Source organism: Platalea leucorodia (genome assembly GCF_965183815.1).
Source record: "Platalea leucorodia genome assembly, chromosome: 4".
In the NCBI taxonomy this organism is placed as follows: domain Eukaryota; kingdom Metazoa; phylum Chordata; class Aves; order Pelecaniformes; family Threskiornithidae; genus Platalea; species Platalea leucorodia.
Window position 1 is genome coordinate 17,541,553 of NC_138826.1, and position 21,984 is coordinate 17,563,536.

The 21,984-nt window shown below is 36.7% G+C and overlaps 1 protein-coding gene across 1 annotated transcript in view; it reads left to right on the forward strand.

Moving 5' to 3' along the window:
- LOC309589876 (adhesion G protein-coupled receptor A3-like) overlaps positions 1 to 21,984 on the forward strand; it is a gene marked incomplete at its 5' end in the record, with an annotated part of 283,649 nt that overhangs the window by 225,965 nt on the left and 35,700 nt on the right. Inside the window, 4 exons of the mRNA XM_082310563.1 lie at positions 4,541 to 4,748; positions 5,687 to 5,895; positions 15,153 to 15,280; positions 16,212 to 16,335. Coding sequence (XP_082166689.1) covers positions 4,541 to 4,748; positions 5,687 to 5,895; positions 15,153 to 15,280; positions 16,212 to 16,335 — 669 coding nt within the window. The remainder of the gene's footprint in view (positions 1 to 4,540; positions 4,749 to 5,686; positions 5,896 to 15,152; positions 15,281 to 16,211; positions 16,336 to 21,984) is intronic.

The following is a 21,984-nucleotide window of genomic DNA, read 5'->3' on the forward strand; positions in this document are numbered from 1 at the left end:
CAAAATTAATCTAGTACCAAGACATACACAAGGAAGAGCTACTGAAAATTTGATTTATGTCATTTCACAGTGGTTACCAAGTATCTTCCTTGATAATGATTGTCTGATAATGGGTATGGTCTCTCAATATTATGCTAAATTTTAGACAAGTAGAAAAAGATAATGGGGAAGCAATGTTGAAAATGGGAGCAGGTCTCTTTAAAGAATTGTGAAAGTAGAAGGGCCAACATATCACAAAGGCACCTAAAGCAAGAGGCTGTCTTCCCTAAACACTTAAAAACTCCTTGTAAATGCTAGCATTGATTATAAGGAATGGACTGCTGACCAGAATAAAATTGCCCAGGGAAAAACTTCACTTTAAATCTTTCATTTTCCCCTTAAAATGTTTTTAATAAGGGTCACACATGCATGAGGTGCAAAAATGTCAAAAGTCCATAGCTCTCAATATGCTGAGGACCATTTCCTCTTTAGAATTAGGTTTTCCATTGAAATGTAAAACTTTTGGGATCCAGTTGGATTTATTTGTGCTGTTTCTGTTCCTCAGATAATTTGAAAAATCCCACAAACAAAAAAATTAGCTCTGAAATGGAAACACAAAACGAAACTTCAGAAGTACTTACAAAACTGTACTTTCCAAATTATGATTCAGAGTGTTCAAAACAACCTTTCATTTGGCTTTTTGGAAAGTTTTCCTGGGTTCCAAGACTTCTTTGGAACCCAGGAGTCCTAGGAGCCCTCCCAGAAAATCCTCAGAGCTGGTTTAGAGCTGATAAGCCCTCTTTCCCTGGCTGCAGGTCACACAGCAGATTTTTTTAATATCTGGGCAGATGACATGGAAGATAACTGGGAGGTTTTGAAATTTGCACTGTTTCTATCATATTGATGCACAAATGGGTGGATGTCTGTGGGTAGCTTTCATTTTAAAACACTGGCATTTTCCAGCAGAAAAATATTCCTTAGAAAAATCTACAGTATGTTCAGGATTTCTTTTTTCTAATGAATGCCAGTCCAATCCAGTTAATAGGACTAAAAGTGAAATGGAGTCATGAAGGGATTATTGACATTCTGTTTTGAAAACACTCACAGAATGTCTAAATGCTAACTTAGTAAACTGCTGACACAGACTCTAGGCTTTTTCAAGGAAAATATGAGATGTCAGTGCTGATGTGTCATTGCAACGCTGCAGCTCCCATGCAGGACACTTGGTGGTTCTGTCTCTCGGCCTCTTTCTCCCCTCTTAGAGGTGGAGCAGCTTCCTGAGATGCTGCCACTAGCACGCTTGGAAATGTCAGTTTTTATGTGATGTGGTGATATGGTGCCCAAATAAAATGTTTAAAAATGAGATGATTTATGTGGATTTTGAAACATCTGAAGCACAGTCATTCACTCAAAATTTGATGTTACTGTCGTTGGTTTTAGTAATAATCTGTTCCCACATTGTGTTTCGTCTCTGGACTCTGGAGCACCTTACAGAGCAAAAGAAATACCATCATTTTTATTTCACCAAGTGAGAGGGAAACTGAGGCAAGAGTGGGGAACTGACTTCTTCATCACCACACATAAGATTAGCAGAATCCAAGACTGAGCCTCCAGTCAGGCTCCATCCATCCTCTACCACAATAACAAGGATTGCCTGAGTGCTCAGATCATCCCTCTCCTGTGAATAATGACTAATACTATTGAAAAGAAGATTCTCACATATCTTAGATGTAAAAATTGTTCACAAATATTTATTCATATTTTTAAACAGCATTGTGAATGTGTGGGCACTCTCAATGTGTGCATTTTTCATTAATATCCTAGCACAGGAGCTTGTTGGCAGGCATGTTGCTGTAGCAGACAGTTTGATGTTTAATTCTGAGGAATTTCTACATAAAGTAAATATTTGATGTGCAGTGAGTAGTCTGACTTTATGTGTACATTTGTCCAGTCAAGGAACAGGCCTGTCCCTTTGCCGTTCGCTCCACCAGACTGCCTGCACTCAAAAGGAATTGTTTGAAATAACAGGTATACGTAGGGCAGTATTCACAATTAAATTGTATCCCAGGAAGTGACTGTAGACATTATTTAGCAAAGATTATTAAATAGTTAATGTTATGGGTATTCATATTCTTGGTACATTTTGAGGAGACAAATAGGGAAAAACACTCTCCTAAAGTCTAATGAGGAAATAATTTTCTGTATATGTGTCTTTTTGTCATGTAAGTAATTTGATGTTGCTGCATGTGTGAGATTTGCTCAGTCAGCCCGAGGAGTCCACACTAAATCCATTTGTAGGCTGTGTACAGCTTTTCTTCACTATGTTTGACTTTGCCCCTGTGAGGCGAAGCTGTGAGTCTGTGGGTAAGACTTGGGGCACCGTGATCAGGTTTCTTTCTTTTATGCTACATGGTGAAGGGTCTCTGTGTGGGCAGAGACAGGGAGGAGGTGAGGGGTGGACATCACCTTGGTCTCTTGACCTGCATGCAAGCTCTCTGTGCTTCAGATGTGTGCAGCCTCTTCTCTGCGCCTCCCTAGTCTCACAGCCAAGCTCTGTCTACACTACTGCTTTTTCCCATTGGTATCAATAAGTCCCAATGGAGAAGAAATTAGAGAACCACAATGAATTAGACAATTTCCCCTTAGTAAAAGTGCTATAAACCTGTTGTTTTCTCTGGCTTATGTAGGACTGCTTTTGTAAAGTCAGCACGTTGTTGCTTATCCCAGTGCCTTTAGCTGTTGGTTTCATTATCATAAGCTTATTCAGATGCTTCTAGCTTTCTCTTTTTGTGTATAATAAGTAATTAGTGTAATTTAATGTGTCGTTGTTGCTTTTTCCAGCACAGAATAATAATAATAATCCAATATAAATATCAAGTTAATCACACTGTAACTTCTCTTACGCTTCTGTACATCTCCAAATAAGTCCTCAACAGTGATTTGGGGTTTGACAAATGACACTTCTAAAAATTTCTGTACATACTTATTGATAACAATTTTATGGCCAAAATGGGATCATCAGAGGTTCAGCATATACAGATGCTTTGGGATATCATATAGAGTAAAATATGTCTTTTTCAGAAGTGTGAGATAAAGCCAATTATGACAGCTTTAGCAAATTAAGCAGTAGAAAAAATCTAAGGAAGAGTGCTTGATGTTTAGTTCAGTTAATTCCAATTAAAGCCTTCATAGTAATTTTAAAATCTAATGTAGGAATGTCCTGTTGCTATTTGCTCTGTTTTTCCTGAGTATTTTTAATAAGTGGCATCACCTACATTGAATACTTATTTAAAAAAGGAATTTTTGGTGGTTTAACATTGCAAAACCTTTCCAAAATATACATGGTAATAAAGAGAAAATTGTATGGAATCCTTTATCTGTTTGTTTAAGCATCCCAATGACATCACAGACTACTCATGCTTTTCTCCCATATTTGTTGTGAGGGCACTTGATGCTTCTCATATTCATTTTAGTCTGCTGATGTCTGTTGTACCTTATATCTCACATGTATATTTCTCCCAGCACATGGACATATATTAATGTCATGTTTGTTTACACGATTGTGAAGATTATTGTTTTACTTCTCAAAGAGGTAGCGCACATGTGCTATGAAGAAAGTGTGTGATAATCTATGTAAATTATGTGCACAGAAGCTATACTTTGCCCTTGGGGGAAATGCAAATTAGAACATTTTGTAGTTTGTTTGGTTTTAAATACATACACTTTTCACTTCAAGGCTCAGGACAGGCTCCCTGTTTATTTTCCCATTGCTCATCATTTGTTTTTTCTTGTAAATATCTCAGCCTTTAATGATTAGTTTGCTACTTTGGCAGGAAAAAGATGCTTGATGAGTGAAGTCCTCAGAACATAATGTTTGGTGTATTTTATAGCTCTGCTGTAAGGGAATTATCTGCTTGTAAAAGGGTGTATAACACACTCACAACTCAAAGCCATTATAGTGATCTGACAGTCTTCATTCATTTTCTCCTAGGGCTGTCTTGTTTTCTTCTGTTACATTAGTGCTTGTAATATTTTTTAATCCTGCATTACTAAACCAGAGTTAACTGATTTTCCTTATATGAACCAAGAAAAACGTATTCATAAAATGTATTGTTTACCGCACTTGCAGTTCTCTGCTGATGTAATTTTTTGTATTAATAAAATTATTTTTATACCCTTTAAGTATCCTTTCAGAGAAATGTTTTAATGTAAGTTGTCTGATTCTGTTTTAAGTGAAGGAGAAAACCTGGTAGAGGTTGTCTCTTTAAATCAGATCTGCAGTGTTGATGGACCCTCTAGCAGGCACGGTAAGAACCATTCTCACCTCTGCAGCAGGGAGCTTGACCATATAGACTCTCACATTCAATCAAAACGTTTTCCCTTTTAATATGCACTGTACCAATCCTATTCCCATGGTTACAGCTCGTGCTTCTTTGGTTGCTTCCAGTCTGTTGGAAAAGGAAGGCAGCATACATTTCTTGTACAGGAGTTTAAAACATCATGAAAGCAACCCTGTTGTGATTTGCATTTTAAATGTTTCTCTTTTTTTCTCATTGTACAGAATGCTGTAGCAGTAGCTTCAGTTCATTTGCCACAGTCTGTCTTCTCTCAGTCTTCAGCCTGGCAATCTGTTGATAACTCCACTTGCAAGCTACAGTTTATTGTTTTTCGGAATGGAAAACTCTTTCCTAGCACAGGAAACTCATCAAATCTTGCAGATGATGGGAAACGTAGGACGGTTGCCACACCAGCTGTTTTTGCTAAAATAGGTGAGGAGTTGTTATGCATTTCCTTTAATCTAAAAGCTACGGTATACTTGATTATGTAGAAAATAGAGGAGTAGAGTATACAGTGTTCTGAGAGGCTGGAAACAGTCTCTTTCTTTAGTACAAATGTTTGCAATTCTTCCTATCTGCATGATTTTATTCAAATTATCTTGCAAATAAAGAAATGCACTTGCTGTATGACTAGAATGCAAATTCTGGACTGCTGTTTGTTGACAGTGTTGTTACAGATGCTTGTTTCTTACAGCATGGTGCTATAGGAAAGAACCTTGTTTTACTCTTTACAGTGACAATTACAATGTTAACGTCCTAGACACTGATGAAAATAAGGCTTTTGGAGTGGGAGTAGTGCCCTGTTGCATGTATCAATACTCACCAGTATACTTTCTGATACGATGGACGTAAAACAGGTGTTGTTAAAGGCTTTTGTCTAAGTGTGATATATTGTATGTGCTAGTGAGTCATTATTTTGATTAGTTATTCACCCAGGCAATTTTACTAATTTTATTTGATGCTGAATAGTGCTCTCATTTCTATTAACATTTTTAAAATGTTTAAATGTGACTTTCAAAGTACAGAATTGTCTCAGCTATTAATCATACCATGAAACTGAGACGTTTCTGCAGTTACCTGGGCAATAGTGTAACACTGGTCGTAACTGAAGAATCTGAAACAAAAAAAAAAAATCTGCTTTGTGAAGGATGATTAGATCATTTGGACACTATGGGACTGAAATGTTCAGATTTATTTATACTATTGCAAACTTTTCTGAATGTGAGCACTACCTTTGATTTTGACCACTAACAGTATATGTCTATTGCTTTTTTTCCCCTATAATTTAGTGTATCTGATCTCTTTACACAGCATTCATCAATAAAGGGTTTTCCACTCCATCTCTCTGATTCAGTTTGTTGCTTTTGCAGATGGGTGCAGTTTTGGAAACCTCACCAGTCCTCTTACTATAGGGTTGAGGCACTTTGCACGGGGTATAGACCCCATTGCAGCCTTCTGGGATTTTGACCTTCTAGATGGACATGGAGGCTGGTGGGGAGAAGGGTGCCACATAATTAGTTCTGCAGGCAATATTACCACCATTCAGAGTACACACTTCAGTAACTTTGCAGTGCTAATGGTAAGTATATGACTTAGCAAATATATCTATATTTCTCTCTCTTTCTTTTGCTATACATATATGTTCTTTTTACATGCATCTGTATCATTCTTACTTGTCAGTAACTGACCTTCTGTTTTCTATAGTGTGTAGTGTAAGACAGTCTTAAAGAAAGTAAGTTATTTAACTGCTAGTAAGTGAATAAACCTGGTGGTCGGTTTTAATATCCAGAGACAGGCCTAATCAGAAATGACATTAAATTCAGTCTTACAAATGAAAGTTCCATCAAGGAATGATTAGTATGTAATGGTTATAAATTATAGGACAGGGTTTAAAAATGTATACTCCTGTGTGCTTTTACATCAGCACATCTTGGAGGCTGGTCTGCTTTTGTTCCTGCCCTGCACTGTGTTGATCATACTAATTAGTTGCAGGCATACCGCAATGTTGAATCATTTAATAAATGGAGAGGAATAACATCTTCTGCTCTTTTAAGTAAGGACAGTGCCGTCCTTGTTGATCCTGTAGGAGTTTTAGTTCATATACCGATGCTGATAGCCTTCTCATGAAATTGCTGTTCGTGAAGAAAAATATTTCTGTGCAGTGCTAACACATCAGCCTGCTTTGGTCTGTTCTCAGTCACACTTACAGTTCCCATTGCAGTTATTTAACTATCCTGCTTAACAGAAAGTTACCTTCATGAAAGGAAAAATATTATGCATATAATAATGACCTATTATTGTTCAGGGAATAAAGGAAAGCAAACAAAAAATTAGAGGTTTCTAGTGTATATAGGTGAGAAAATGTTTGCACCATTAAAAATATTTTTTATAAACCAGTTGTAAAAAGATTAGCCAGATGTGTACTATTAATACCAGATTGATCCTGAATGCTGGTGCATGATTGCACTGTAGATGCTGCTTGTGTACATTACAGAAATGTTTATAGTTGAGTAAATAATGTATTGTGTGTATGTGTAAGGGACAGCAAACATAGGCGACAGGAATTGCGAGGACGTGTGCAGAGAATACCAATCTGCTGCTGTCAGATGGAGCCCAGATGGCAGCCAATCATAGCACAAGGCTGTGGCACCCACGAGTTAAATGCGGATATTATCGTCCACTTCGTAAGGACTGATTTCTCTCAGAGTTACTTCAACATTTTTTTCACCCATTCCAGAATTGTTCAGAATTTAAGAGCTGTTCCTAAGATTTGATGATATCAAATATACCTCATTTTCTACAGCTTCTATGAGTTCCCTTTTTCCCCCAGCCGCTTGTTTCCCTGAATGTAAAACATAATTTTGCTTTGAGGATGTTTTTCTAAATTCATTAAAGAAAGCACCTGTTGACTTTGCAGGTGCCACACCCAAAATGGCTTCCTCCTCCTTCAACTGCTTGGGTTCAGCCTGTTCTTAAACTTTGGGTAGTTATTAAATGTTAACTAATTGCTTGCAAACAACCAATTTCATGGTTTCATTTTGTTTTCAAAAATCGTATATTGACATAAGGGCTACAATTAATTTTTGTTTGTAAAGCCGAATGCACATTTATCTCTGGTAAGATGTAGCAGATTGGTTTTTCTACAACCGTAAAGGCAACTGAGGCACCTTTTACTGCAGCTTTTGTGTCTGGTATGTAATTCTGTTTTAGGTCTTGTATTTGTTTTTTTATGGTAATTCAACTTTGCTTTTTTTCCTTTGTGCATCTTCCATTTTTATCTGTGCAAGACACGAAAATAGAATCTTAGACTCACCCTTGCTTTGCAATTGATATGGTAGCAAACAACGTGGTATGTTCCTTAGCTTATGTTTCGCAGTCACTTTTAAGAATAAAGATGCCTGACCTTAAGTCATTTTAATATATATAGATATACACACACACAAACGTGACTTCCAACAGCTGTCGGAAAACTTTTGTACCTTCGTTATGTGTAATCATTTTCATTCAAGTGTTATTTCTTAATCAGTGTTTTGTGGCATAAAGTCAGGGATTGTTTTATTTGATAGAGACTATGCTTTTCTGGACAGTTCAATTCTCATACCAGAAATGAAAAATATTTCGTTGTTCTGCTTAGCTATTAATTTATAATATGAACAATATACAGTGCCTATGTGTATCTTCTTAATTCACACCTGAATACCTAATATATTTTAAAATACTAACAAACTGAAGCAAATTCAAAATAGCTAGCATATGGTATGTAGCCAATGAAATTAGCTACAATATCATGATACGTGTTATTAATCTATAATTCTCTAATCTATTAAACCATAAAAAAAATCATAATTGATTATTATGTTTTGGCGTAATAGCAGAAAACTAAAGTAGCATCTGTAAACTGAAGAGCAGCAATAAAGCAACAGTGATGAAGGTTTACATTACCATCAGAATAATGTATATCCTGCTGTGGAAGATGAAATAGATGCCTCAGTTAATCCAACTGTCCGTTTTATAGCTAGTACAGCACATATTCTGATTTTTCATCTTTTTAAATAGTAAGACAATGTTCCCTGAACTGGTTTTATAAAAGTTGTTTCTGCCTATGGACTGTAAAAGGGTTAAAATAAAGGTTTCATAGAGTCCTTTTTTAGAAAGGCAGTAATCAAGGATTTATCAACTGCGATTGATAATTAATAAGCATGAGCATACTTCAAGTGAGAGGATTCATGTAGAGCCATTTCATTTCTCTCTGTGCCAGTTGTTCAAGTGATGTCAATGAGAGAGAGAGAGTACAGTTTGGAGGCTGTGTTGGAAAGGAGGTATAAGCTCCTTCCCTCACACTACTTTCACGCTTTCATTCTGCTCTGGGTTGGGCCAGTGGATGGAAGTAAAACAGTGTCAGACATGATACAGCATTATCTTTTTCTAATCAGCTTTTGAATGGTATATCCTAGGGGTGAGAGTAAAATACTGTGAACTAAACTCCCGAGTTATATTCCTGCCTTTCCCTTCATATACTGTGTTTAGACCAGTCCCCTATTTTGTCTTCTGTAATCTGTAGGAGGAAGAGAGACAGTCACAATCTTCTTTCAGAGGTGGCCAAAGCCCTCTAGGGTCTTGAACTATAGACCTCTGCAATATGATTTTCTGTTTTAGAGTAAAATTATGAACTTATGTATTCTGAAGCTTTGATATATCTAATTATAAGTATTTTTTCTATAAATACTATGTATTTGTGCTCTTTTGTGAACTGAGCTGTATATCAATATTTTAACTTTTCAAGGCAATGTTTGTGTATGTTATGACGAATCTAGTGTCCTGTAGCCATAGTATATCTGAGTAAAAACTCTTCAGGAGATAACAAAAATATCCAACAGCAACACTGAATTTCAAAATTTGCTGAATGTGTTTTGACATACATTGTCCTTTTGTTCTTCCTTTCGTTTTTCTTAGAACAGAATGGCAATTCAGTAGTGATGGATATGACTGTAATTGTATACAGCATTTCCTTTTCCCCCTCAGACTGCTTTGTCAATATTAATTTCCTCAAATCTGCCAAATAAACACTAGTAAAATTATTAAATCTAAGTATACTACTTCCCAATTAACATAAAATGGATTAATACATATTGTTAGCATTTTTAATTGTAATCCTGAAGATAGGTTAAATGAACATAAAATCATAAACAACTCCTTTCCTGTTTTGTCACAATGTATCTCAGTATTCCAAACAACATAGGTGGGTTTCTGTTGGAATTTTTTTTTCTTTGTGAGTGTTAAGGAGTCATTATTTGCAAAAGAAGCATGCATTCAGTGGATGGCTATTTGAGATAATTAGAGCTGAGGAGACTGAGCTGACAAAAAAAGAGCAAATTTGAAAATATTCTGGAAGCAAACCTTGGAAAACTGTGTGAATGAGGAATTGAGGAGAGGCGAGATACTAGGAACGGATCATGCTAAAAGTTAACAGGATTTCTCTCCTGTTGTTTTACAAGCATTCCTTGAATCTTTTAAGTCTTTCCAAATTGGTAGGATCACAGTACCACAAAAGCTATGTTTTCAACATTTTCAGTGAGACTGGAGACAATTGCAGAATGTTATAGGCCTATTCATGAAGTTCAATTCTGAAAACAGTCTTCTAAACTTGATGTTTCAGGTCTTCTCCAAATTAAACAGCCTGTCTAAGCCTTTTGAGAAATTAATTCATGAGTCGGAGAAGTATTACAGGGATGTCATTTAGAAGGTTGACATAATTACAGTATTTGACTTTTCCCCATAGAGAACACAGGGTTTTCTCGTAAGAGGCTGTAGAAACGTGGTTCAGTACTTTGAAAAATCAGGCTGCTTACAAAGAGACATTTAAGAATGAACTTTTCAATTTTTTTTTTATGTTTAAACACCTACTTTTACACCTACAGAATAGACCTTAGCAGAGTTTAAGCACCAAAGACTATGAAAGTGATCCAGAAAGTTTACCTGCTATCTGCAAAATTAACATTTGGTGTAGTGGGAACTGCAAAATTCCCTGGAATTAGATTCCTCTGCATGTGCATAGATGCTTCCCAGTGTGAAGAGCTAGATTTCTAAGCTCTGCTGTCATTCAGAGGCCTGGCAAAGAGGCACTTACTCTTCACCTAAGTCCTCAGCTGACATGTACTGCTCACCTAACAGAGAATGCTTAGTCCGTATGGACAGTATTGAGTCCAGCTTCCCAGAAAAGGTTGTTTTTTTCAGTATATTCCTGAATATGCCAATCTCTTGCATAAAGCCTTGGAGTTAGAGTACTCATAAGAGCAAGATCTGGCTTTTATTCCTTTATCCTTGGATTACATCTACTTTTAATTAAATTACACTTAATAATAACATGTGTTGTTTGCTCTGTAAAATGCATAAACTGGCTTGGTACTGGTGACAAAAATCCAGGCTTGTCTCCTTCAAAATGCACTAACTTTATAACAAATCAAGCCTCTGGCTCAAGCTCTTGCTTTCTGTTTGCTCTTGCTTTCTGTTGGCTTAATGGATCTTGCATTCTTGGTGATGCAGCTTCAACCAGAGGGTAAAGGTATCCAGACTGTAAAGGAGCTCAGTAAAATGGGCCAGCTCTTGGGAGATATGAGACGCAAGTTAAAGACCTAGAATCTAGGTCTTGAGCCACCTTCTGGACTTCCACTGGACTTCTTCTGATTTGCCAATTCGTTCTTGTACTGAAGTGCCCCAAACTGGACACACTAGTCAAGATTTGGTCTCACAAGTGCTGAATAGAAGGGAATAATCACTTCCCTCAGCCTGCTGCCTGCACTCTTGCTAATATGGCCCCATATGTGGTTCACCTTATGTATCATAAGGGCTCACCACTGGCTTGCTTTCAGATTATTGTCCACCAGTACCCTCTGATCCTTTTCTGCAAAGCTTCTTTCCAGTCAGTTGTCCCCCAGCCTGTACTGCTGTCAGGGTTACTCTGTCCCAGTCGGGGTTACTCTGTCCCCCTTGTAAGCCCATTCCTCCAGCCTGTTGAGATCTTGCCAAATGGCAGTTCTGCCCTCCAGCACATCAACTGCTCCACTCAGCATGCATTGCAGTGTTTTCAGCCCTCTGTAGAGACCCAGTTCTATGGATAATTTCCATATTCTCATGCTCCTAAACATCCTAATATTTGGCACCTAATTTTTAAGTTTTGTTTTGTTTAAGCAGGAGGAATCTAAACACAAATAGGAATCTAAAACAAGAACTGATTGTTCAAATGCACTTCTATTTCTAAATCTCTGTGGCACTTGGACACCACTTCCTTGGGGAACACAATTTCAGGTGTCCTGCTTTAAACACAGAAACTAGTTAGACTATACTTTCTAAAGTCATACTATTACAAGCAATATATTAAAAATAAATGTTTAATTTGCAAATATAAGTAGATGGATTACAAAAATTTATAACACAAACTAGATTGTTTTTAGCAGCTGTGATTTTGTGAAAGTACCAGATATTTAGTATTAGTTCACTGTATCTTCCCCTCAGCTTTCTCAGCATCTGCTATTAGATGTCTGAGAGCTGCCTTTGGTATGTAATTTGTCTATACCTCTTTATACTTTCATATTGAGTTTTAACTGGTCAGTATAGATGTGTCTTTCAGTTGATTTTGGGAATGAAGTCTCAAGTAAAAGTGAAAGTCCTATTTGCACTCTGATGTTTTTATAATTCTGATTGTTAGATGAAATAGCTGATAAAATGTCTTTTCTGTCACTAATTTCCATCACTAATTTCTGTTGTGCTTTATATACTATGGTGGCATTTACAGCTGAAAGAAGCTGGTTTCACACCTTCCTATAAGGGTGAATGAATGATAATTTCTCATTAGAGAACATTTTACGGGCCTTGTAGTTGTAGACAGCAGTTTGTAATGGTCAAAGTCCTGTGTGTATTCATTTTCCTGTAGATATTCCTGCCATTTTTCAATATCATCATCATTTGAATCCCCTCTAGGAAATAAAATCAAACCTACCTTTTTAAAACGTAACGTACAATTATGCTGCTTTGTGTACAGCATGAAAAAAATAACTTTGTTTTCTGCATGCTGCCTTCCCCAGAGGATTACTCAGGGGAGGCTGACAGATCAATAAGGTTTAATTATCATCAAAAAGCAGACAAGATAAATTTATTATATATCTATAATGAAATCAGTTTTCAATATACAAAACTCTTAAAAAGGATATTCTACATTGGCAATAATGCATTATGATACTCAAAAGTTGTACAAGATTAGAAAAGAGATAATAATAAAAAATGCATATTTTAAAATGGAATTAGCTTTAAGATGCTGATTGTTCTTGATTCTTCTGCAGGGAAAATGGCTGTATTCCTGTAGGGCATATGGCATTTGCTTTTATACTGATGTTCAAACATAGTGATTTGGTGATCCTTGCATTTACACTATTAAAAGCTAGTTCTTTAGTACACTGAGTGATGCCACCTCAAGTAAAATTGCTTCCATTTGTTGCTACATAAATGTATAGCTTTACTGTGTTTCCTTTTTCACGACTTTGTTAACTTTTCAGAGTATTTTTTTCAGAAATATCCAAGATATTTATTTCTTTAAATAACTGCACTGTTACTACTATATTAGTTACAGTAACAGTTTTCTTAATGCACAGAACTGAAGCAAGTATATACATAAAATTATGATGAAGTGTACTATTGGTATACCAAAATATGATTATATCATTAAGAGCTAAAATTCAATATTTTATCATTTTCAGCAGAGTATTTCTGTTTAAATTGTCCAGTATTTACATTACTACTCTAGTAATATGAGCCAAAATTGTACTGAACATTTCTGGTAAATAATAGTCTACCTCAAGAAATTCACTCTGTAAAAGAATTAATGGGAAGATGATGCAAATAAAAACATGGGAGAAAAGACCGTCAAAAAAGGGGTGTTTGAGTGGAGATTTAGTGGCAGTTCTGAGCCAACAGACTTTTAAAGAATTATTTGAAATTTTTTAATTCGGTATATCCTGAATGTATATTCATGCACACTAAAAAAAAAAAAAAAAAAATCAGGTGAAGGCCTCAAGAGCATAGGTCTGTCACATTAAAAAGCTACCACATCAAAAGACAGAGTTCTTTTCCTCTTCTGTTCCACTTGTGGTTGAGGGAAGAGTAGCAAGAGATGTTAGCAGACAGTATAAAAGTACCTCTGCGACAAGTTACTCCACCTCTGACTTTGAGTCTTGGTGAACTCAGTAGGGCAGAGAGAGGACTTGTGTCTGGGACAGGTGGTGACTGAGCGGATTTAACTGAGGTACACATGCAAGCTGACAAAGTACTTGAAGAGAAATGGGTTGTAATGACATATATTTGCCATCTTGTTCATACATTATTTGTTCATTTTGATGATCTTTTTTTATGTATTTTGTAAGCTGCTCTGTTTTAGAACTGACATTAATATGCATCTGGAGAAACTGGTACAATCAATCTTAGGAACTTTAAAGCTAGTATGAAGAAAAATAATGACTACTAGGGCATCTGTTACTTGTAAGGACCTTTCTGGAAGGTAAATGGAACAGTACCTTTCCCCCTGATTTAATAATTGCATATACTCATGAACATTAGCTGCTTGTACATGGACAAGTTCATATACATAAATAATGGTGCTGGAAATCAGCTCTCTGCATGCAAATGTGATTAAAAAATACATTAGCATTACAGTCCCAGTCTCCAAAACTAACCTAAAACTGGCAAATAAGAAAAAAGTCTTTTAAATGTATACCAGTATTTTCAGTGTTAGAGTTTGCTGGATTGTCATATTCAGTACTTTTTCAGATTTTAGCTTTTTCTGTGCTGGGTTGTATACTCATTTTTGTGTGCACACTTAGTGCCACTGCACATGGAAACTGGCATGCAGACGACACTTTGTTTGCACTCAGGTGATAGTTTGTCTAATTTATAGTACTTCTTTGCAGAAATGTAGTGCCACAAACAGATGTGGCTTAAAGTATTATAGTGAACCTCTAATGTTTGGTTTAATTCAGATAGTCTTGAAGACATACTGTTTTCTGTAATGGGTTCCTTTTGCTTTCCATCCATCACACCTGAAGATTTAGCTCTCTTATTCCTTCCTTGTAAGATCCAGTAATTTAGAATGGGAATTTGATATGGTTAATTTTTAAAATATATTAATAGTTTTTCATTGTATTTTTCATGAAGAATTGTGTCAGTAGGCACTAGCAGGTCCAAAAGGAATGCATGGATCTTTACTCTGCTGTTAATATAGCTGTCAAGCTGCTTTTGAATTGATGTAGGTAGTAGAGTATTTGCAACTAAGTGTGAAGGTCACTGGGTGAGAGGAGGTATATCAACTGGGAATTATATTTGAATGTAGGAGTGAGTCAGTCAATATTTTGGGTGTATTCTCTTGGCTTTTGTTTCTTTAAGTGGTTCCTCTGCAGCCATGTATATGCCATTTAGAGACCTTTATGGTAATTTGATATTTTGTACTTAATATCCTAGTAAAATACACACATAAAGTTCATGTTATCAGAAGGAACAGATACTGCTAATGCCTGGAAGATGTAATATTCTGTGTATTTTTTCAGACTTTTTTTTTAATTAGGATATGTCTGCTTGTACAAAAAGGTTAATTTCTGTCTTGCAAAGTGTATGCAGATGAGGAAAGAGCAGTCTGATGTTATTGTAAATTCATGAACTATATCTACATAAAAAGTTCATCATCTTATTTTCCTGCTCTTGAAAGGGAACAGCTAGAAATGACAGAACATATTGAAATGAACTCTGAGTTTCACACATGCCTAACAATGTTAAATCATTTTGCTTTCTCCGTAGGATTTTAAGACAGTGCTGTCTTTCCCCCAGTACCCAGGGGAGTTTCTGCACCCTGTGGTATATGCATGTACTGCAGTTATGTTGTTGTGCCTGTTTGCTTCCATTATCACCTACATTGTCCATCACAGGTAAGAATTCAATTTTAAGCACTTGTATTAAATGGTCAGCATTATGCTGAGGTACTTCAATTTTTCTAACCCTCACTGAAAAGAAATTAAAATGATCTGAATTACTGTTGGATAGTAATATCAGCAATGTGATTTACACCAGAGAAATGAAAAAAAGGTTATGTCAACATTTCTCAAGCTGTTCCCAAGCTGTATCATTCCTGAGACGTATGTCTAAATGGTCTACGCACTGTTCCTAAGATTTCTAACTTGACAATTCAATCTGAAACCACGAGCACTATCAAATTGCTCTCTGGCAAATTCCAGTCAGAGAGCAGTAGTTTGGACAGCTACACTGGCAGTATTGGCTTCTAAGACCAAGTTTGGTTGAAAGGCTTGGTAACTATCATTGGATAAAAGAAACTTTCTTTGATGTCTAAATCTTCTTGGGTTTAGAAAACTTGTGTTTTCCTTGACATGAAAGATTCATATAAATGCCATTTTAACTACATACTTCTGTTAAAGACCATTAGCAATTTAAAAGAGTAGGAATGTATTGTACTGTAGAAGATGCTAAATATTAATTAAGTGAACTTAATGCAATGACTTCTGATTTTCAGCTTCCATTTAATCCTTTAGAGATGTCTTGTTAAAGTTCTGCATATCTGCAGCTATGCAATAAGCCTTTTGCTTTTATTACTCTACTTTAAATGCTTGATTAGATGGAGGAAGCTTTAAGTCAGTAGACTCTTTACAATTTTTACCATTGATTTTACCTTTTTAATGTTGATTTCAATGCTGTATAAATCATACTCTGTCCTATTGCTAAGATTGCTAAGTAGATACTCAAGAATCGGAGAATTTGACTCTATCGTATTAAGCATTTTTTCCAAAGTGTAATTTTCATAATAGATATGTTGCTTTTTAATTTTAAAACATGATTTTTCAACAGCACAATCCGAATAAGTAGAAAAGGATGGCACATGCTTCTCAACTTTTGTTTCCATACTGCTCTTACGTTTGCTGTTTTTGCTGGTGGAATCAATCGCATTAAATATCCAATTATATGTCAAGCTGTAAGTATCTGCCTTAGTAATTCTTACTAATAGAATGAAAACCTGAAACTGTATCTTTTAACATAATATTGATAGTTCTCTTTCTTTTCATATATTGTTTCTGGATCTTGAGTTCTTCAAAATAAGTCATCATTATAAGCATGTCTTTTAAAGGCCAGGGCTGGGAGTGTTCAGTGTTTGGTTGTCACCTGAGTTTCTGTGAGAGGCTGACCAATGCATTAACTTCTCTCTGCTCAGATTTCCTTATTTAAAAAAAATCCCTGAAAATCATAATGTTTCTCTGTTCTACAGGATAATTCAAAACTATGATTCCCAAACATTTCTAATATCCCTTCTGATCTTTGGATTGAATGTGTGGAACTAAAGTTACTGCTGCTCTTTTTTAATATATATACCATTTGCCTGAGGGTGGCCCTGGCTTCACTGAGTGATCCCTAAATATATACTTGGGCAGCTTAATGTTTATAGTGTGATTATGTCTCTTAATTACAACTCAAGCTAAGGAGACAGCAGACCAGTACACTTGTGATTTATGGAGCCCTGTTTGCACTGCTGGACTATTTCACATCTCTTGCTTTACCCTTTCCAAGGATAGAGTGCCATGAGATGCTCAGAGAGGGCATGGCTGCAGCTGCACTGAATATAGAGGCTGAGCCTGTACAGTGCATAGAGTCATTTCAGTCATCTTCTGTAACGCCTGATGAGGGCTTCTTGCAATTTGTTTGTCATAAATATGTTTTCCTCTCAGATTTTGTAGAAGTGCTCCAGATCTCATGAATGTTGTTGGTATTTACCTGTAGTAAAGCACTTTGTTAAGCCAACATTCTCCCAGATATTTTGCCTGTCACTAATCCCGTTCTTTTGATTGGCTTGAATGCCTGTAAACAGCAAGAGTTGCCAGCCAACAGCACTCACTGCAAAACTTGCATAACTAGTGTAACAGGTATCACTCTAATTCTCAGTGAGGTGCTTTGGAAGCCTTTTGTGTATACTTGTGCATGACCATCAACAAACAGCATATGTAGATCTGTTAGCACCTGTAACGTTCTACATTCAAAGTCTACCTATGTATATTACATGGTATTCATTTAAATGAAACAATTGTCCACTAGATTATTCTGAGATAAATATCTCACAATATCTAGTGTATTCTGTCATAATTAATCTGTAAGTTCTAGCAAATGACATACCACTTACCATTGTCTTTATCTGCAGTTTGCAAGTGAGGGTAGCAGATTAGTTTGTAGGGCAGCCATGGTCGTGTAATTACACGATCACAAATGACCATCTGTTGTTACAATCATTGTCTGGATATTTACTTTGCAGATTGCATGGTAACAATGCAGTATTAACAGCAATAATGAAAAATTGATTGAGATAAATGAGTTATTAATAAACTGTTATGAGTAATACATAAACTACAGGGCTCTCTTCATAAAATGCATTATCAGTGACAGCTGTTTCTTGCTATGGTATAGGGCCAGATCTGAGCTGCTGAAGAACATGCACAGAGAAACTGAATGGATCCATTCACATATGCCTTCTAATCAGTTTCATAAAGTTATTTATTTACCTGACACCATGCTACATCAACCGACAATATCATCAGCAGTTAAAATATAGGAAAGATATAGGACACACAAGACACACACTGTCCTCTGGTTCCTGGTAGAAATTGTCTGATGTAATTAGGCAGGGCTAATGGATGCAACAGTCCAAACAATCTAAGACAAGACTCCTATAGCTGGTAACACAGGCTGAACAAACGTTCACTCCCAGAACATCGTACCCCACCACACACCCTTTCTTGCCTACTGACAGCAACGTTTTTCAAAATTCTGTGAGTCCCAGTGGCTGTCTCCTCCTGTGATTACCCTGAGATGATTACTCTGTGAATTAATATTCAGGGTGCCAAAGCTAGGAGGTAGGCAGTGGTAGGGTGGACAGCACTCCTTTTCTCCTGCGTATGGAATATTAGCAATTCTTTAAATCACTCAGCCTAACGTAAGGTATATTTATATAGCTGTTTTGGGTTTGTGTGTCCCTCAAGTCTTAAGTTTTGTCTCTTTCTCCTTTTTTCTTTTTTTTTTTTTTTTAGTTCTGGAAAAAAAATTGATATTAGGGTTTAAAAATATATTTGTGAAAATATTACTGCTTCAAGCAGTACTAAAATTAGTTACACACCATGTGCAACACCATCGGTGTTGCTATAGCACAGGTATCTTTCCATCTGCTACAGTTCAAAACACAGCCTCACCCTGCAGCAAATGTAATTTGCACTTTTTGTGTCTTGAGTGCATAGGGGAAGATTCCAAGTGCAAGCATTTTCTGTCCTAATTACTGAAATGTGGTGTCAAAGCCAGTGAACCTCCACCTTTCTTATTGTAATTATCCCTAAAACTTTCACACAAATTTCACTGAAACATCCTTACCCAAGTGAAGTAATAGACTGAGTTAATTTTTATCCTTCATAATTAACCAAAAAGGGTGGTTCTAAAATAACTTCAGTTGGATCACCTTCTCCCTCTAAATGAGGTGTCCCAGGCTAATTTTAAGCAGCAGGAATTGATGCTATGGAAATGTACCCATTTTCTGTGATAGATAGCTGGAAGAACCTTCATATCCCCTTGAAGGCAAAGTAGTTACACAAAAAAATGTGCTTTCAGAGATGGTAAGATATTTATTTTTATCTGGAATCTAAAAGTCTAAAACTTCCTTTTAAACCTGCATACCTGTTTCAGAGAGGATTTTGTATAGACAGTCTCAGTTGTGTATGTGCTATGCAGTCTTTATGATTTATAAAGAAAACTGATGTTAGAGTGCTGGTCTGGAAGAGTTGATTGCTTCTTCACAGATTTCCTGTGTAAATGATGTTATATCTACAGACTGTTTATATTACCCACGAATCTGATTCTGGGTGTCACTGAATGCTGGCTGTTGATGTAGAATCCAGAGTCTTGAGTTTATGGCAAAATCTTTCGTGCAAGGCAAAGGTTGTGTTAGGAACAGCAGATTGGGATTAATCAGAGCCAGTACGGAGCCAGAAAGGTGCTTGAGCCAGCCAGTGGATGATGTAGTCAGCCCCTTCCATCTCCCAGAGTTAGGTCTCAGATTACTTTCCTTCAAAGGGCAGGAGGAGGATTATTCCTTTCATGTAAGGAATGAGACAGAAAGAGACACAACTATAGCTGGATCACTCCCCATGTGTGGGAGGCATTGATTCTGTACCCTCAGTCTGAAAGATTTCAGTCTCATGGCCCCTGCTTTCCAGGACAGCATGATAGCCATGAGGCTAGGGGATGAAATCATCAGTTCAGCATGTTGAAGCATGAAGAATAGGCTTAGGGACACAAGATTCAGGAGGGAGAAAAGTTAGGGAGTGAGACAGAATTATAATTTTTTTATCCTAGTGGCCAGTCACTTCAATCACATCTCCAAGAACATCCTATATGGTTTATCAAATAAAAGCTTCCATATAAAATTTGGCAAGGCTCAGATCTTCCTCCTCCCTGATGAGTGTCACAACTGCTTGTGACTTCCTTTCTGTAGGGCAGTAAATCTTCAGCAAGAAAGGCAAAGCCCGTTCCATACTAGCCAGTAGTCTGGAAGTTAGAATACTACCCTTGGAAGTTTGACATTTGGATTTGAATCCTGTTAAACTAAGATGGTCCTAGAGCTATGCGCCACATCTCAGATAGGAGCTGTAGATACAAAAATATTATAGAAAGAGGAGGAAAAGAGCAGTTCTTTCTGCTCTAGCTATATTTTTTTTGAAAGAATGGGTGTAAAATTAATGTACTGTGATCAAGTTTGCCAGTTAGGGTGTCTCAAGCAAGAATGCTATTTAAGAGCTCTTGAGTGGTTTTCGGTGAGAAAGGCTCTGCATTGTTCAGCTCTGCTGAGACAGGAACAGAGCTAGTCACATGCACAAGCAAGACTTTAGGTGGCTGGAAACTTCACTAGCAGCAACCTATGATGGCTAAAGACATTGCATGCTATGGAGTTAGATGTGCATGCTGTGCTGAAGATTGTCCTTCCTGGTCTCAGGTACCTGATTTGTGGGTCTCAACTTCTTGCTCTAAATTTTTTACCTGTGAAGGAAGCAGGGGGTTGTTCTAAGGCTAAAGTTTTTAAGATCATGAAATTTTTATGTCCAGTGGTGTTATAGACTGCAGAGAAATTCCTGAATCCCTTAATCTCACTGAAAATAATCACTTTCAGTGCAGGATTAATAGTTTAAATGGAATGTCAGTGCATATCCATATCCTCCTTTAAATAGAACTGGCTGAAGAAGGACAATCTTATCTGAAATATGATTACAATTTAAAAAAAAAAGAAATGAAATTAAAAACTAGGGGAAAACAAAGAAATTTGTGTGCAAGTTAAAGCTCATCAAGAGAGCTTTTTGTGCCAAAATGCTTTGCATAAATGTGTATTCTGGTCATTACTGTGGTAACTGCATGGTGTGGAACTTGAGTTACCTCTAAGGTACTGAAATTTATTGAAGGAGCACATGCAGACAGCAACTTCTTATTGTAGAAAAGCATAATCTATTCAGTAGGCTGGTGCTTATTCCCAAAGATAAGAGTTCTAAGAACACAGGACATGGAAAAAATGAGTCCAAGGAAAAGAGCAAATTTTCACAATACGGCTGCAGATATTAAATAGCTTTAGGTGCAATGCTGTCTTCAAAGCATATGTCCTGACAGTTCTTTCTGTACCATTTGGCCTGTCAGTGGAAAACTTTCTTACGAATAAGGGTCATCACTTTAATATATTCAGTCATAATCCTTTGTTCTGTGTGGAAAACTCGACCCTTCCCACACAATTTTATGTGAAATACAAAAGTTCTCCTTATAGTGAAAATAGTTTTAAGTGAACACTTGGGTATTTAATTTGTATCTATCTATTGGCCTCTTAAGCTTTACAGAGGCACAAATCCACTAACAAGATATACACAGATAAATTCGTACCCTGGACCTTTAGTGCATAAACCTAAGGTTTGTAAACAGCTTTTGTAAACAGGTTTTGTAAACAGTTTGCTAACAGCGTTAAGTTAAAACTATTTTTGTCCTGTTCCCCATGCTGTTGAGCCTTGTCTTCCCCTTCCATATCATGAGCTGGTATCTCATGTATTTCTAGCATAGGGCTCAGATGTCTTCCTAGCTTAAGAGAGCTAGAAAGAGGTGGTCCCACTGAAGGGGACAAAAGAGCATGCAGCCACAGCCCCTAAGTGCAACAGTGAGGAAAATGCATCTCCATGGCATGACTGATGTCAGTGTGGAGATATGGGGAAGGAAGAGGCAGAGAGCAAAGCCCACCACTTTGAAACACTGAATTTTCACGATGAGGTGTGACAAGCCTAACTATTATTAGTGGATGAATAAGAGTAAAAACTCTAGTCCAGAAAGCATATTTTGTGATGGGAAGTGAGAAACAAAATAATCACCACACAGAGAAAAGGGTACCCTTTCCCTTGGAATTTAGGATAACAGCTCAGTGCACTCTTCCAAATTCCACATTTTTGTTGCGTCATGTATGTTTTATCTCCACATCATCACCATTGTCCTTCAAATCTGTCAGTCACGAGGAGGTCCTGTATCACCAGGATATATCCTCTTTTCCTTTAAGTAAGAAATGCAAATTGAT